The sequence below is a fragment of the Carcharodon carcharias genome, chromosome 17, assembly GCF_017639515.1.
Source record: "Carcharodon carcharias isolate sCarCar2 chromosome 17, sCarCar2.pri, whole genome shotgun sequence".
Classification (NCBI taxonomy): Eukaryota; Metazoa; Chordata; class Chondrichthyes; order Lamniformes; family Lamnidae; genus Carcharodon; species Carcharodon carcharias.
This window is the reverse complement of record NC_054483.1, coordinates 35,869,989-35,887,780: the sequence shown is the minus strand read 5'-3', so window position 1 is coordinate 35,887,780 and position 17,792 is coordinate 35,869,989. Positions and strand designations below refer to the sequence as shown.

General features: G+C 47.8%; 1 protein-coding gene across 2 annotated transcripts in view; it reads right to left on the bottom strand.

Annotated features, from left to right (window-relative positions):
* The window catches only part of unc93b1 (unc-93 homolog B1, TLR signaling regulator), a 77,400-nt gene extending 64,393 nt beyond the window's left edge, over positions 1 to 13,007 (bottom strand). The window contains exons 1-3 of one of the 2 annotated variants that reach the window (XM_041209038.1): positions 12,757 to 13,007; positions 7,903 to 8,021; positions 357 to 498 (exon numbers count right to left, since the gene is read on the bottom strand). In XM_041209038.1, the coding sequence (XP_041064972.1) occupies positions 357 to 498; positions 7,903 to 8,004 (244 nt within the window). In that variant the 5' untranslated portion in view covers positions 8,005 to 8,021; positions 12,757 to 13,007. The remainder of the gene's footprint in view (positions 1 to 356; positions 499 to 7,902; positions 8,022 to 12,756) is intronic. The other variant, XM_041209039.1, reaches the window with a different exon arrangement.
* Positions 13,008 to 17,792: the final 4,785 nt, after the last annotated feature.

Sequence of the window (17,792 nt, the reverse complement as noted above, 5' to 3'; positions counted from 1 at the left end):
TGAGACATGGTGGGAGGGTGCAGGTGAGCAAGCAAGGGAGAGTATGGGAGAGGGGGATCGAGCGAGAGCGAGACGGGGATTGGGGGAGAGGGAGGGAGACAGAGAGAGAGTGTTGTAAGGAGGAGCTCCCACAGCTGAGTGGGGGAGGTCTCAGACTGCAGCATGGTGGAGTGTGTGGTTACCAAGTCTGAAGGTGGGGAGTAATTCTCCCTCTCTCCCAGTCTGCATAGCGGGGGTGGGATAAATCTCCCTCTGCCCCACTCTGAAGGGGAGGTAATTCTCCCTCTGTCCAGGTCTGAAAGGGGGGTAAATATCTGCCCACTTTCGATTGCAATCAGAGGGTCTCAGAAACCTACCCAAATAGACCCCGTAGGTGAGGGCACTGCCCAGGCTGGCACACACCACGTTCTTCAACACGGCCAGGCGTTTGCGACGGAAATATTTCCGTTCCTCCTCCTCCTCATTATAATCCTGGTTCGGGGCCAGAAAATCGTCAATCTGTCAAAAAATAGAAAAAATATGGTGAGTGCGGGGGTGGGGAGGCAGAGACAGATGTGGGAAAGGGTGAGTGGCTAAGAAGCTGCAGGGAGGGAGACAGAGCTGGGGGAAGGAGGGAGAGACAGATTTGAAAGGGAGAGTGTAAGGAACATATCTTATTTTCTGTTGGACTTTGCATTAAAATTAGTGACTGCAGTTCCAAAGACGTCCACTGGATCAGGATGGGAGATATATACAATGTTGCAGTCCTGGAACAGAGTGTGCCACGAAAGACCGAATAGTGCCGGAAAGGAGTCCTAGACCAAGAGAGCTACCTGGGAACAATGTTTTAACTGGCTCCTGACCAGGTGACCAGCTTTTTGTGTGAGGGGCACTGCAGCAGAATAGCTCCTAGCCTGAAAGGACAAAGACCTGAAGCCTCTGGCTCCTGTGTGTGCAAGGTTCCAGTAATTCCACAATAATAGCTAGCTGGCTTTTTCTCCTCATATCTCCATAACCTGCTCTCTCTCTGTCTGTCTCTCTCTCTGAAAACCATTGTCAAGAGGCAAAGGGGAAAATTACTGTTAGAGACATTGAAAGGCAAGTGCTCAACCAATGCAATAAATACTCAAAGTGCTGGTCACGTCATCAACAAGAACTGAAAGGAAATTAGAAGACATTGATCAAAATCGACCCATCGAATTCTGTACTTCAGAATTGGTGCTATTGAACTGCATTATCCCACCCTTAAAATCCATGTTTTGTGTGTCTTACATGTCTTGTGTGTGTAGGGATGTAAGAAGGGGTAGAGTTTACGTTATAATGTTAGAAGTCAGCAGTTCATACTTCTTTCTTTTGCCACTGGTTAACAACAGTTTGTTCAATAAATAGTCATTTACTTATTAAGTTAACAAACCTGGTGCTCGTATTCTGTTAACCTAAATCAAACTGGTAGAATTAGGGCAATCTGGAGGTTTGATCAAACTTTTCACATTTGTCGCGGTTCGGGGAATAGTGGGGCTTGATGTTACAGCCCACTATCCCCAGAGAGTCCTGACAAAGTTTGGGGGCTTGGGTCCGGGATATTTTGAAACAAACGACAACGACAATTTGGGTATAGATTTATTCAGTAATAAAGGCTAAAAGGAAACACCAGGTTTGTACTGCCATAAATAAGATGGCACTGCTAAAGCTTTCCTGCAAGCGGAGGAGGTGTCCCTGACGATTTTACAAGGGGATCTCAAAAGCCAGGTTAATCGAATTGGCAGGTAGATTAAGAAAAGAATTGTCTGCCAAAGCTAGGAGGGCGGAGATAATCAAAGAGATGGTACGACATTTAAAATTGGAAGGAATAGCCAAGAGACAGAGTTATCCAAGGAGTGGTTCATTTGAATGGGCTCAAATTCAGTTGCAAATAAAAAAAATTGAACTAGAGGCAGAAGAAAAAGGAAAGAGAAAGGGCTTTTTATAGGGAACAGGCAGAAAGGGCAGAGAAAGAAAAGAGAGAAGAGAGTATTTCAAAGGGAGTTAGAAATGGTGAAGTTAGAAAAGGAGGAAAGAGACAAAGAGAGAGAATTCCAGCTTAAAATGTTGACAGTTAAAAAAGAGACACCAGTGGGGGAGGGAGGACTTATTTCCAGTGGGGAGATGTTTAAATTTGTACAAGCATTCAAAATTTGAGGAAAGGGATGTTGAAGCATCTTTTATTTTGTTTCAGAAGATAGCCAAACAAATAAACTGGCGAAAGGAAAACTGGACATTGTCCATGCAGAGCAAGTTGATAGGTGGAGCACAGGAAATCTATGCTTCACTGTCAGAGGAGGGGTTCTAGGGATTATGATGTGGTGAAAAGGCCATTTTGAGTGCACATGAGTTGGTCCCTGAAGCATGCAGACAAAAGTTTCAAAATTTAAGGAAACAGCCTGGGCAAACTTACATTGGAGTTGAAAGACTTAAGCAAAGTAGTTTTGACAGGTGGCTACAAACATTAGGAGTTGAAACTATTGGATGAATTTAAAAACTGCCTGCCTTCTGTAATAGAACCCATGTGGAAGACTAAAGGGTTGCAACTGCTAGACAGGCAGCAGTAATGGTTGACGATTATGAGTTGATTCATAAAACTAAATCTTTTTTCCATTACCCCCATAAATTTGAAAAGGATAGAAGGTGGGAGAGTGAAAGGAAGGCAAGTAGCCAGGGTAAAGAATGGATAGCTGGGAATACTTTGAGGTCTCCTCCCCACATCAGGAAGGAAGGTACTGAGGGTGGAGGTGAAACTCGAAGGCCTAAGTGTTTCCATTGTAATAAAGTGGGACACATTCGTTCAGAATGCTGGAAGTTGCGAGAGAAGCCTCTGGGACTTATTGGAGCTCGTAAGAGTGAGTCCAAAAAGGGAACTCAAAAAGAAAATGCCATGGATCAAATTATAGCTTTAACTACAAATAAGGGTCTGGAGGTAAACACTGCTCCAAAGGCAGCTGTAGTGAATAAGGTAGATGAGAGATATAAAGGGTTTTTGTCTAAAGGAAAGATAACCCCTTTTTCATCAAATAATGTAGCTAAACACATAACTATACTGAGGGACACAGGAACTATTCAAACTCTTTTGCTGGAGGAGGACCTAGTTTTCCCTCCAGAGAGTTCAATGAAAGCTAAAGTATTGGTAAACTGGATAAGTGGAGAGTATATCCCGGTTCCATTGTACAAAGTGCAATTGGAGTGTGATTTGTTGTCTGGATCGGTGGTTGTAGGAGTGGTTAAGAAATTACCCATGGATGGAGTTGATTTACTCCTGGGGAATGATTTCAGGAGTGAAGGTTATAGCTTTGCCCATAATCACAGAAAGTCCGAGAGAGGCTAAAGAGACGGAGCCGTTACAAGAACAAGTTCCTGGTATTTTTCCATTGTGTTTGGGGACCAGAGCAATGGCTAAACAAAGTCCATAAACAGAGGTCAAATGAATACCATGAGCAAATGTTAGAATTGCCAAAACTTTCTTTAAGAATGAGGAGAATTCAAAGGAAGTGCTTGGCATATCTTCATTAATTGAGGCTCGGAAAACAGATCCAGAATTAAAGAAATTACCACAGCCAGCTCACACTGGAGCTGAGGCAGAAGGAGTTCCGGAACGCTATAACCTTAAAAACCGAGCTCTGATGAGGAAATGGAGACACCCTCAAAGACCTGCGGATGGGAAATGAACAGTTGCTTATCAGATAGTGGTACTATCCAAATATTGTAAGGACATATTGTGAGTAGCACATGAAATCCCTATGGCAGCACATGTAGAAACACGGAAAACCCAAGCATTGATAAACAGGCATTTTATCTGGCCAAGACTTCATAAGGATGTAGTGTAATTTTGTAAAGCGTGTCATACATGTCAGGTATTAGGTAAACCTCAAAATGTAATACAACCGGCACCTTTAATACCCACACAAGTTTTTGAAGGACCATTTAGTCAGGTATTAGTAGATTGTGCAGGACCATTACCCAAAACGAAAAGAGGACATCAGTCTATCCTTACAATCATGGATATGACAACCTGATTCCCAGAAGCTATTCCTTTAAGGACAATTACAGCTAAGGTGGTGGTGGAAAAGTTAACTCAGTTTTTCACTCGTTATGACCTACCAATTGAAATACAAACTGACCAATGTTTTAATTTCATGTCTAAAATTTTCTAGGACATAATCAGCAATTTGGGTATCAAATAACTAAAGTGTACCACCTATCACCCAGAGACACAGGGAGCTTTAGATACCAACAGACTCCCAAAACCATGATTAAGTTCTATTGCCATGAAAGGACTGGGACAAAGGATTAGATTTCTTACTATTTGCTACCAGAGATTCTCCGAGTGAATCTACTGGATTTAGTCCATTCAAATTGATCTGTGTCATGAAATAAGAGATCCATTAAAAGTGATTAAGGAAAAGTTCCTAAAGCAGAAAGATGAACCCTCCATCACAACAAAAAAAGAAATTGCTAGAAAAGCTCAAGCAGGTCTGGCAGCATCTGTGGAGAGAGAAACAGAATTAATGTTTCAAGTGCGTATGACTCTTCTTCAGAAGAAGGGTCTGAAATTCATGGCCCCTGCAAGGTAGTTAGGGGAGTTAGTAACATGACTTATGTGAAATACTCCTAAGCATGGGAAGAAGAAACGGCTATGTCACAAACATGTTGAAGCAATATCATCGCAGAGAAGATGACAAGACAGAGCAAGTGTGCCAGGTGGTAAGAGTAGTGGTAAATGACAGATACAGTAAGGGCAAGGTCAAAGGAGAAGTAGACAGAGCCCAAAGCGAACCTCCTACAATTTGATGAGTCAATACGACAATACTGGGGCGTTAGACACTGTTCTCATATTTACAGGAAGGACCAAGGAAAGATCTAATAAGGTTACTTAGGAAATATAAGGGAATTTGTAGAGATATAACTGGATGTACTACGTAAACTATAACATGACCTGGACATAGGAGACTCAGTGCCGATAAAACAACATCATTATCTGTTGTGCCCAGCAAAATAAGCTCAGTTAGAAACAGATCTCCAATATATGCTGGACAATCAATTGATTGAGCCCAGCCGAAGCAGCTGGAGTTCACTAGTAGGGCTGCTTCCTAAGCTGGATGGATCCAGCAGATTTTGTACAGACCACTGGAAAGTAAATGCAGAAACAAAGAACAGATTTGGACCCAATTCCTCGGTTAGAGGATTGTATTGATAGGGTTGGCAATGCCTCATTTTTTCTAAAATTGATCTATTGAAATGGTTCTGGCAAATTCCATTAACACCAAGGGCTAAAGAAATATCTGCCTTTCTTTCACCAAGGGGGTTGTATCAATCTCTAGTCATGCCATTTGGGTTCGAAAACCCCCCAGCTACATTCCAGAGACTTATGCATCAAATCGTAGCTGAAGTACCTAAGTGTGTGGTTTATTTAGACAATGCCATCATATATAGTAACATATGGGAATAACAGGTAAAGCAATTGGGGGAACTGTTTAAGCAATTGTAATTGGCTGGCGTGGTCACAAATCTGGCCAAAGGTGAGTTTGCAAGGTCACATCGTAGGTCAAGGGCAAACATTGCCAAGAATAGCAAAAGTGAACACTCTAATAGAATTGGCAGCATCGGCGGAGAAGAAAAAAGTTGACGGTTCAAGTCCTCATGGCCCTTCAAGAGAACAGGACAGAAGTTCTGCTGAAGGGTCATGAGGACTCGAAACGTCAACTCTTTTCTTCTCCGCCGATGATGCCAGACCTGCTGAGCTTTTCGAGGTAATTCTGTTTTTGTTTTGGATTTCCAGCATCCGCAGTTTTTTTTTTAACTCTAATAGAATTCCCCATTCCCAAAACTAAATGAAAAATCATGAGGTTTCTAGGAATGCGGGTTTTATAGGAAGTTTGTGCCTAATTTAGACCAACGAGGGGGAGGTGGGGGGGAGACCAGCGAAGGGGGGTGGGGGAGACCGGTGAAGGGGGAGGGAGACCGGCGAGGGGGAGGGGGTGGGGGGAGACCGGCGGGGGGTGGGGGGAGGAAGACCGGTGAGGGGGAGGGAGAGGTGGGGGAGACCGGCGAGGGGGGGGGGGGCTGGGGGGGGGGGTGGGGGGGGGGAGACCAGCGAGGGAGACCGACGAGGGGGAGGGAGAGGGAGACCGATGAGGGGGAGGGAGAGAGAGACAGACAGATGAGGGGGAGGGAGAGAGACACAGGCAGATGAGGGGGAGGGAGAGAGAGACAGACAGATGAGGGGGAGGGAGAGAGAGAGACAGACAGATGAGCAGGAGGGAGAGAGAGAGACAGACAGATGAGCGGGAGGGAGAGAGACAGACAGATGAGCGGGAGGGAGAGAGAGAGAGACAGACAGATGAGCAGGAGGGAGAGAGAGAGAGACAGACAGATGAGCAGGAGGGAGAGAGAGAGACAGACAGATGAGCAGGAGGGAGAGAGAGAGACAGACAGATGAGCGGGAGGGAGAGAGAGAGACAGACAGATGAGCGGGAGGGAGAGAGAGAGAGACAGACAGATGAGCAGGAGGGAGAGAGAGAAAGACAGATGAGCGGGAGGGAGAGAGAGAGACAGACAGATGAGCGGGAGGGAGAGAGAGAGACAGACAGATGAGGGGGAGGGAGAGAGGGACAGACAGATGAGGGGGAGGGAGAGAGAGACAGACAGATGAGGGGGAGGGCAGAGAGAGAGAGACAGACAGATGAGGGGGAGGGAGAGAGAAACAGGCAGATGAGGGGGAGGGAGAGAGAGACAGACAGATGAGGGGGAGGGAGAGAGAGAGACAGACAGATGAGCAGGAGGGAGAGAGAGAGACAGACAGATGAGCGGGAGGGAGAGAGAGAGACAGACAGATGAGCGGGAGGGAGAGAGAGAGAGACAGACAGATGAGCAGGAGGGAGAGAGAGACAGACAGATGAGCGGGAGGGAGAGAGAGAGAGACAGACAGATGAGCGGGAGGGAGAGAGAGAGACAGACAGATGAGGGGGAGGGAGAGAGGGACAGACAGATGAGGGGGAGGGAGAGAGAGACAGACAGATGAGGGGGAGGGCAGAGAGAGAGAGACAGACGGATGAGGGGGAGGGAGAGAGAGAGAGACAGACAGATGAGGGGGAGGGAGAGAGGGACAGACAGATGAGGGGGAGGGAGAGAGAGACAGACAGATGAGGGGGAGGGCAGAGAGAGACCGACGAGGGGGAGGGAGAGAGAAACGAGGGGGAGGGAGAGAGAAACGAGGGGGAGGGAGAGAGAAACGAGGGGGAGGGAGAGAGAAACGAGGGGGAGGGAGAGAGACAGATGAGGGGGAGGGATAGAGGGACAGACAGATGAGGGGGAGGGAGAGAGAGACAGACAGATGAGGGGGAGGGAGAGAGAGACAGATGAGGGGGAGGGGGAGAGAGACAGACAGATGAGGGGGAGGGAGAGAGAGAGACAGATGAGGGGGAGGGAGAGAGAGAGACAGATGAGGGGGAGGGAGAGAGAGACAGACAGATGAGGGGGAGGGAGAGAGAGACAGACAGATGAGGGGGAGGGAGAGAGAGACACACAGATTAAGGTGGAGGGAGGGAGAGACAGAGAGATGAGGGGGAGGGAGAGAGAGAGACAGAGACAATGTGGTGAGAGAGACAGATGAGAGGGAGGGAGAGACTAGGGCTGAGAGAAAGAGAGATGATGAGCTCAACCGTTCTTTCCCCCACTCTGTCACCCCGTCCACATGCCCCTCCCTATCCCCACTGCGACTCCGAGCCCCTGAACACCCTCCACTGACTCTGACACCATTTGGCAGGGCTTGACTCAGCCCACGCCAACGCCTCCCATCTGGGTGACAACACTCCAACTGTGAGGGCTACAGCAGCCGAAGAGGGGCCACACAGGCTTGCAGGTCCCTGAATGCAATGCGGTCTCCATGGTTACCTGAGCTTCGTCATGATCATCAGGGCAATCCAGCACCTGCCGTTCGGCAGCCGCCATCCCATTAAGCCGGGAATCATGGTGACAGACAGTATCGGGCTCCATGGCCTGGCAACAGTTGGCTGCGGAAAAGAAACATGCCTGTCAGTTCTGATGGAGCACCGCACGGTCGGAGGCTCAGTAATGATGGAGCGCTGCACGGTCGGAGGCTCAGTACTGAGGGAGTGCTGCACTGTCGGAGGCTCAGTAATGATGGAGCGCTGCACGGTCGGAGGCTCAGTACTGAGGGAGTGCTGCACTGTCGGAGGCTCAGTACTGAGGGAGTGTTGCACCGATGGAGGCTCAGTACTAAGGGAGCGCTGCACTGTTGGAGCGTCACTACTGAGGGAGTGCTGCACTGTTGGAGGCTCAGTACTGAGGGAGTGCTGCACTGTCGGAGGCTCAGTACTGAGGGAGTGCTGCACTGTCGGAGGCTCAGTACTGAGGGAGTGCTGCACTGTCGGAGGCTCAGTACTGAGGGAGTGCTGCACTGTCGGAGGCTCAGTACTGAGGGAGTGCTGCACTGTCAGAGGCTCAGTACTGAGGGAGTGTTGCACTGTCGGAGGCTCAGTACTGTGGGAGTGTTGCACCGTCGGAGGCTCAGTACTGAGGGAGCGCTGCACTGTTGGAGCGTCAGTACTGAGGGAATGTTGCACCGTCGGAGGCTCAGTACTGAGGGAGTGCTGCACCATCGGAGGCTCAGTACTGAGGGAGTGCTGCACTGTCGGAGGCTCAGTACTGAGGGAGTGCTGCACTGTCGGAGGCTCAGTACTGAGGGAGAGCTGCACCGTCGGAGGCTCAGTACTGAGGAAGCGCTGCACCGTCAGAGGCTCAGTACTGAGGGAGTGCTGCACTGTCGGAGGATCAGTACTGAGGGAGCGGCTGCACTGTCGGAGGATCAGTACTGAGGGAGCGACTGCACTGTCGGAGGCTCAGTACTGAGGGAGTGCTGCACTGTCGGAAGATCAGTACTGAGGGAGCGGCTGCACTGTCAGAAGATCAGTACTGAGGGAGCGGCTGCACTGTCGGAAGATCAGTACTGAGGGAGCGGCTGCACTGTCGGAGGATCAGTACTGAGGGAGCGGCTGCACTGTCGGAGGATCAGTACTGAGGGAGTGCTGCACTGTCGGAGGATCAGTACTGAGGGAGTGCTGCACTGTCGGAGGCTCAGTACTGAGGGAGTGCTGTACTGTCGGAGGCTCAGTACTGAGGGAGTGCTGCACTGTCGGAGGCTCAGTACTGAGGGAGTGCTGCACTGTCGGAGGCTCAGTACTGAGGGAGTGCTGCACTGTCGGAGGCTCAGTAGTGAGGGAGTGCTGCACTGTCGGAGGCTCAGTACTGAGGGAGGGGCTGCACTGTAAGGTGCTCAATACTGAGGGAGCGGCTGCACTGTCGGAGGATCAGTACTGAGGGAGCGACTGCTGCACTGTCGGAGGCTCAGTACTGCGGGAGTGCTGTACTGTCGGAGGCTCAGTACTGAGGGAGTGCTGCACTGTCGGAGGCTCAGTACTGAGGGAGTGCTGCACTGTCGGAGGCTCAGTACTGAGGGAGTGCTGCACTGTCGGAGGCTCAGTACTGAGGGAGTGCTGCACTGTCGGAGGCTCAGTACTCAGGGAGTGCTGTACTGTCGCGGAGTCAGAACTGAGGCACAAATATGTGCACAATTTGCGGAGGTGTGTAAAAACAATAGCAATGGGAGGTAGTTATATTAAGTGATTTCAACTTTCCCAACATTAATTGGGATAGACATAGTGTTAAGGGTTTGGATGGAGTGGCTTTCTTGAAATGTGTACAGGAGAACTTTTTAGGTCAATATGTAGAGGGTCCAACAAGGGATGGTGCATTGCTGGGCTTATTGTGGGGAAGGAAGCCGGGCAGGTAGCTGAAGTGGTGGTGGGTGAGCATTTTAGTGATAGCGACCAGAACATGGTACAATTTAAGTTTGTTATGGACAAAGAAATAGACAAGTTGCAAAAAAATGTTTTGGATTGTGGGAGAGCGGATTTTAGTAAAATAAGGCAGGATCTGGCCAAGGTAGGCTGGGAACAGCTACTTGTGGGGAAATCTACTGAGGAGCAGTGCAGGGTGTTCAAAGAGGAAATAGGGAGGGTACAGGCTCAACATGTTCCCTCTAGGGTGATAGGGAGGAATCACAATCCCAGAGAGCCATGGATGACCAGAGATATTCAGGATACGATGAGAAGGAAAAGAGAGGCTTTTAGCAGATACAAGGGAAGCAAATCAGCAGAGGTATTAGTGGAGTACAGACAGTGCAGGGTGGAGCTTAAGAAAGCAATTAGGGGAGCAAAGAGGGGATATGAGAAAGCTCTCGTGGTAAATGTAGGGAAAATTCCAAGATATTATATAAGTATATCAATGGGAAGAGGATAACCAGGGAAAGAGTAGGGCCCAGTAGGGACTAAGGGGGCAATCTATGAGTGGAGCCAGAGGACATCGCTAGAGTGTTGAACGAATACTTCACATCCGTCTTCACCCAAGAGAATGAGGATGAAGGTATCGAACTCTGGGAGAGAGACTGCGAAGTTCTTGAGCAAATTGATATAGGGAGTAATAAGGTATTGGAGGTGTTGGCAGGCTTAAAAGTGGACAAATCTCCAGGTCCGGATGATTTGTGTCCCAGACTGCTGAGGGAAGCAAGGGAAGAGATTGCAGGGGCTCTGACCCAAATTTTTAATTCCTCTCCGGCCACAGGGGAGGTGCCAGAGAACTGGAGAAAAGCTAATGTGGTTCTGCTATTTAAGAAGGGTTGTAGAGATAAGCCAGGGAACTACAGGCCAGTGAGTCTCACATCAGTGGTAGGGAAACTATTGGAGAAAATTCTGAAGGAGAGAATCTATCTCCACTTGGAGATGCAAGGTTTGGTCAGGGATAGTCAACATGGCTTTGTCAGAGGGAGGTCATGCCTAACAATTTGATTGTATTTTTATGAGGAAGTGACCAGATGTGTAGATGAGGGTAGTACAGTTGACGTAGTTTATATGGATTTCAGCAAAGTCTTTGACATGGTCCCTCATTGGAGACTTATAAAGAAGGCAAATGCACATGGGATACAGGGTAATTTGATACGGTGGATTCAAAGTTGGCTTAGTTGTAGGAGACAGAGGGCGATGACAGAAGGATGCTTTAGTGACTGGAAGCCAGTGTCCAGTGGTGGACCACAGGGATTTGTGGTGGGTCTCCTATTATTCGTCATTTATATAAATGACATAGATAACTATGTGGGGGGTAGGATTAGTAAGTTTGCGGATGACACAAAGATTGGGCGGGTCGTTAACAGTTAGGTTGAGTGTCTTGGGCTACAGGAAAATATAGACGGGATGGTCAAATAGACAGATAGGTGGCAGATGGAAATTTAACCCTGAAAAGTGTGAAGTGATACACTTTGGAAGGAGTAATTTGACAAGGAAGTATTCAATGAACGGCATGACACTAGGAAGTTCTGAGGAACAAAGGGACCTTGGTGTTGTGTCCATAGATCTCTGAAGGCGGAGGGGCATGTTAGTGAGGTGGTGAAAAAGGTATATGGGACACTTGCCTTTATCAATCGAGGCATAAATTACAAAAGTAGGGAGTTCATGTTGGAGTTGTATAGAACCTTGGTGAGGGCACAGCTGGAGTACTGTGTGAAGTTCTGGCTGCTACAAATCAGTGATTGCACTGGAGGGGGTGCAGAGGAGATTCACCAGGATGTTGCCTGAAATGAAACATTTAAGTTATGAAGAGAGATTGGGTAGACTAGGGTTGTTTTCGTTGGAGCAGAGAAGAGGGCTGACCTGATCGAGGTGTACAAGATTATGAGGGACATGGACAGGGTGGATAGGGAGCAGCTGTTCCCCTTAGCTAAAGGGTCAGTAACAAGGGGACATAAATTCAAGGTGAGCAGCAGTAGGTTTGGGGGGGGTGGGCGGCGTGTGGAAGGAAAAACTTTATTACCCAGAGGGTGGTGATGGTCTGGAATGCATTGCCCGGGAGGGTGGTGGAGGTGGATTGCCTCACATCCTTTAAAAAGTCCCTGGATGAGCACTTGGCACATCATAACATTCAAGGTTATGTGACAAGTGCTGGTAAATGGGATTAGGTAGGTAGGTCAGGTGTTGCTCATGCGTCAGTGCAGACTCGATGGGCCTCTTGTGCACTGTGTGATTATGTGAGGGAGTGCTGCGCTGTCGGAGGGTCAGGACTGAGGGAGTGCTACGTGGTTAGTACTGAGGGTGCATTGCTCAGTCAAAGGTTTTGCTTTTCTGATGAGAGCTATCTTGGTTTCTCGTGTGGATATGAAGGATCCCCCTGTAACTAGAGCAAGAACAGCAGAGGGTGCGGAATTTCCTATATGTGCCAATGATAATATTTATCTTTGAACCCATATTAAACTGTCCAGTTCAGCAGTGACCATAATCCAGGGATCTCTCACTCTGGGGAAGCACTCAGATTTACCGGGAGAGTGAGAGACTCGGTTCAAATGTCTCTCTCTCTTTCTCAGTGAAATCTCAGACAGATTCTCAGTTTAAACAGCTTTGATTCATCGGGAGAGTGAGAGACTCGGTTCAAATGTCTCTCTCTAAGTGAAATCTCAGACAGATTCTGAGTAGAAACAGTTTTGATTTCCTGAGTGATTGAGAAACTCGGTTGAAGTGCCTCTCTCTCTCTCTGAGTTTTCAATCTCCCAAAATAAAGGGCTCTCTGTGCCGTGCAACAATTTGAAAACCTGGAGGAACGGCCCAGCTTCCTGAAGTCTTCCTGTGCCCAGGGTTTCCACACAGGAAAGACAAACATTAGAAAGGTGCAACACATTTTTACCTGCACTGGGGTTTTCTGTTCAGTCTTGTCAGCACAAAGTCAGCTCCAAACTTCCTCATTTCATCCTCTACCTCCCCCAGTTTCTCTCTCACTCCGCAATCTGTCAGCTTCCTCTTTCTCTGCAATTGCTGCTGAAAAAACTCTGGGGGCCCACTTCCTTAAACAGACTTCCTCATAAAGTGGCAACACCTCTTTTACAGCGGGTCGCTCCCTCTTAAAGTGGCAATGTTCCTCTTACAGCAGCAATGCCCCTTTTACAGCAAGTCCCATCCTCTTAAAGTGGCAACACTCCTCATGAAGTGGAAACGCCCCTTATACAGCAGGTCAACCCCTCTTAAAGTGGTAGTTGGCTCCTTATACAGCAGGTTCCCTCTCTCTTAAAGTGTCAGTGTCACTTTCATAGCCAGTTCTCCCCCCCCACCAATTAAAGGGGCAATGTTTCTTAAAGTGGAACTCCCTCGAAAAGGCATCATCTTGGTGTGCAGGAGAGAATTTCAAAGTTTGCGGATGATACAAAGCTTGAGATAGTTGTAAACTGTGGGGAGGACAGTGTGGAACTTCAAAAGGACATAGACAAGTTGGTGGAGTGGGCAGATAGGTGGCAGATGAAGTTTAATGTGGAGAACTGGGAGATGATGCATTTTGGTAGGAAGAACATGAACAGACAATATAAAATAAGCGGTGAAATTTTGAACGGGGTGCAGGAGCAGAAAGACTTGGGTGTATATGTGAATAGATTATTGAAGGTGGCAGGACAGGTGGAGAGAGCAGTTAATAAAGCATATAGTATCCTGGGCTTCATTAATAGGGCGTAGAGTACAAGAGCAAGGAGGTTGTGCTGAATTTATATAAGACACTGGTTAGACTTTAGCTGGAGCATTGTACACGTTCTGGGCGCTACATTATACCATAAGATGTAGGAACAGAAGTAGTCCATTTGGTCCATCGAGTCTGCTCTGCCATTCAATGAGATCATAGCTGATCTGATAATTCCCAGCTCCACTTTCCTGCCTTTTCCCCATAACCCTTGATTCCCTTACTGATTAAAAATCTGTCTATCTCAGCCTTGAATATACTTAACGACCCAGCCTCTACAGCCCTCTGCGGTAAAGAATTCCACAGATTCACTACGTTCTGAGAGAAGAAATTCCTCCTCATCTCTGTTTTAAATGGGTGACCCTTTACTCTGAGATTATGCCCTCTGGTCCTAGATTCTCCCATAAGGGGAAACAACCTCTCAGCATCTACCCTGTCAAGCCCCCTAAGAATTTTACAAGGCCTCATTCTTCTAAACTCCAATAAGTACAGGCCCAACCTATGCAACCTCTCCTCATAAGAAAATCTCTCCATTCCTGGGATCAACCTAGCGAACCATCTCTGGACTGCCTCCAAGGCTGGGATATCTTTCCTTAGATAAGGGGACCAAAACCGTTCACAGTATCCTAGGTGTGGTCTAACCAGTGCGTTGAAATAAAGGCCAACAATCCATTTGCCTTCCCTATTACCTGCTGAACCTGCACGCTCGCTTTTTGTGATTCATGCATGAGGACTCCCAAATCCTCTGTGCTGCAGCTTTCTCAGAAGGATGTGAACACATTGGAGAGAGTGCAGAAGATGTTTACAAGAACGGTTCCAGGGATGAGAAACTTCAGCTATGAGGATAGATTGGAGAGGATAGGACTGTTCACCTTGGAGAGGAGAAGGCTAAGAGGAGATTTAATAGAGATGTTCAAAGTCATGAGAGAGCTGGACAGAGTAGATAGCTGTTCCTTCTCATAAAAGGATCAAGAACGAGAGGGCACAGATTTAAAGTGATTTGCAAAAGAAGCAAATGTGAGGTGAGAAAAAACTTTTTCACACAGCGAGTGGTTCGGGTCTGGACTGCACTGTCTGGAAGTGTGGTGGAGGCAGGTTCAATCGAGGCATTCAAGAGGGCATTGGATGATTATTTGAATAGAAACAATGTGCAGGGGTATGGGGGAAAGGCAGGGCAGTGGCACTAGGTCATATGCTCATTTGGAGTGCCAGTGGAGACATGATGGGCCAAATGGCCTCCTTCTGTGCCGTTAAAATTCTGTGATCACTCTTAAAATGGGTCCAGGATTCTTAAAACTGCCCCAGTCCTCATAAAATGTGACAGTCCCCTTGAAGCAAGACCACCTTTCTTAAAGTGAGATTATCCTGCTGAAAGCAACAGTACCCCTTGAAAATCAAGACCATCCTCTTTAAAGCAAGACTGTTCCTCTTAAAGCATGGTTGTTCTTCTGAACAAGATCACCTCTCTTAAAACATGCCAAACCACCTTAAAGCAAGACTGTCCATCTTAAAGCAAGACTGGCCTTCTTAAAGAGAAACCATCCCTCTTAAATCAAGCCCATCCCCTTCATGGTCTTCCTCTTTAAGACAGACTGTCGCTCCTAAAGTAAGACCCCTCTGAAAGACGGCTCAAAACAGCTCTCAGAGAGACAGAATGAGCACAGAAGAGATAGAGAGGGAAACAGAAAGAGAGAACGAGAGACAGAGAGAAAGCAAGGGAGTGAGAGAGAAAGGGAGACAGAGGCAGAGAGAGAGAGAAAGCCAGGGATACAGAGACTGAAAGCAAAAGAGACTGATCAGTGCCAATATTTGATACTCCCCTGGGAGCTTGGCTGAAGTACTGAATAGAGCGGGCTCGGGTTTGGGGGGGGGGGGGGGGCGGGGGAGATGTGGAACAACTGTTCCACTGAAAGAATGGCTGCTCGCTCCCTCTTTAAAGCAGGTCGGCCTCCTTGAAATGAGATTGTGTCTGAAAGATAAGGATTTAATTGCCAGCTGAAGCCCCATACACGTTGGCAACTCAGCAAACCGAGAAGCTGTTCTCTGCATAGCACGATTCCACAACCCACAGAGAAGTAAGTGATTGCAAGGTAACTGCAAGCATGGAATGCTATCCATCCACCTTCATTCTTCCCCCCAGAGAGCTCTCACCTTCTCCCCCCCCCCCCCCCCCCCCCCCCCCCCCCCCACTCTGATGTTTATTCCATGTTGTCCAATTCACCGCTCCATGTACTGGGAATACCTGGCTGTACACAATCACTCGCCTGCTTTCTTCTCACACTGTCTGCGTATCCTGCAGATGATTATAGAGACTCAGGGCTTCACTTTGTGTCTGCTGCTTCTCAAATTGTCCTCTGTTATTTAACTGTTACGTAACACTGCCTAAACTGCCGAGACTACTCCTGCCCAATATCACAGCAGTGAGTGTTTGTCCAGAGATCACCAACGCACTCTTTCACAGCAGGGGGAGGGAGGTTTGAAAGCATTGCCTTTACAAATAAACGCAATGTTTTAGCTGTCCAGTGGTTGGTTGAAAATAGTATCTAGGATTCTGGGTGTTTATAAATAGAGGAATGCAGTACAGAAACAAGGAAGTGATCCTGGACCTTTATTTATCTCTCCTCAGTGGGGGCAGATTTGGGGCACTGGACTTTCCCAATTCAGACAGATGCACAGTATTTATTCAGTACCTCAGCCAAGCTCCCAGGGGAAGATCAAATATTGGCCCTGATCAGTCCCACTCTTCCTTTGAACACTTTGTTTGTAAATGACTTTCGCAATTGTTCTTATTTTAGCTGTTGATCTATTCTCATACTCTCGCTCTTCATCTTTCTGTCTGTCTCTCTCTCAGTTTCTCTCTCTCTGTATCTTTCTCTGCCACTCTCTCTCTCTGCCACTCAATTTCTCCCTGGCTTTCTCTCTCTATCTCTCTATCTCTTTTGCTTTCAGTCTCTGTCTCCCTTGCTTTCTCTCTCTCTCTGCCTCAGTCTCTCTTTCTCCCTCTCTCAAGCTTTCTCTGTCTCTTTTTGTCTCCCTTGCTTTCTGTCTCTCATTCTCTCTTTCTGTCTACCCCCCCCGCTTCTCTCTCTATCTCTTCTGTGCTCATTCTGTCTCTCTCTGTTTCTCTCTTTCTGCCTCCCTCTGCCTTTCCCTCTTTCTCGCTCTCTCTGTTTCTCTCTATCTCATCTGTGCTCACTCTTCCTGTCTCAGTCTCTTTCTCTCTCTCTGTCTCGGTCTCTCTTTCTCTGCCTCACCCGTCTTTCTCTACCTCGCCCCTTCTTTCTCTCTGTCTCCCTCTCTCTGTTTCTCTCTTTCTGCCTCCCTCTGCCTTTCCCTCTTTCTCGCTCTCTCTGTTTCTCTCTATCTCATCTGTGCTCACTCTTCCTGTCTCAGTCTCTTTCTCTCTCTCTGTCTCGGTCTCTCTTTCTCTGCCTCACCCGTCTTTCTCTACCTCGCCCCTTCTTTCTCTCTGTCTCCCTCTCTCTGTTTCTCTCTTTCTGCCTCCCTCTGCCTTTCCCTCTTTCTCGCTCTCTCTGTTTCTCTCTATCTCATCTGTGCTCACTCTTCCTGTCTCAGTCTCTTTCTCTCTCTCTGTCTCGGTCTCTCTTTCTCTGCCTCACCCGTCTTTCTCTACCTCGCCCCTTCTTTCTCTCTGTCTCCCTCTCTCTGTTTTGTCTGCTTTTTCTCTGCCTCGTGCTCTGTCACTGTTCCTGTCTCTCTCTTTCTATCTCTCTCTATGGCAGTCTCTGTCTCCGTCTCTTTCTTTTTTTCTCCACGTCTCTGTCCCCCCCTTGCTTTTTCTCTCGAACTCTCTGCCTCTTTCTCCCTCCCTTTACTCCTTTGGTTTCCTTTTTTCAATCCTTGTCCCTACTTGCTCTCTTCATAGACTCGCAGAGTCATGTATGGCTCAGAAGGTGGTCATTCAGCCCAACAAGTGTAGAGCAGCCGAGTCCAGTCAGTCCCATTGCCCCCCTCTACCCCTGCATTCCCCTCAAGTGTCTGTCTGATTTTCTTCTGAAACATCGATAGTCTCCACTTTCCCCACCCTTGTGGGCAGCGGGTTCCATCTCATTATCATTCGCTGGGTAAAAACCTTCTTCCTCACATTTCCCTGTATTTCTTAACCAAACCCTTCAATCTGTGCCCTCCAGTCCTTATATCATCAGCCAATGGGCACAGCGTTTCCTTATTTACCTGATCTAAACCTCTCATAATCTTGT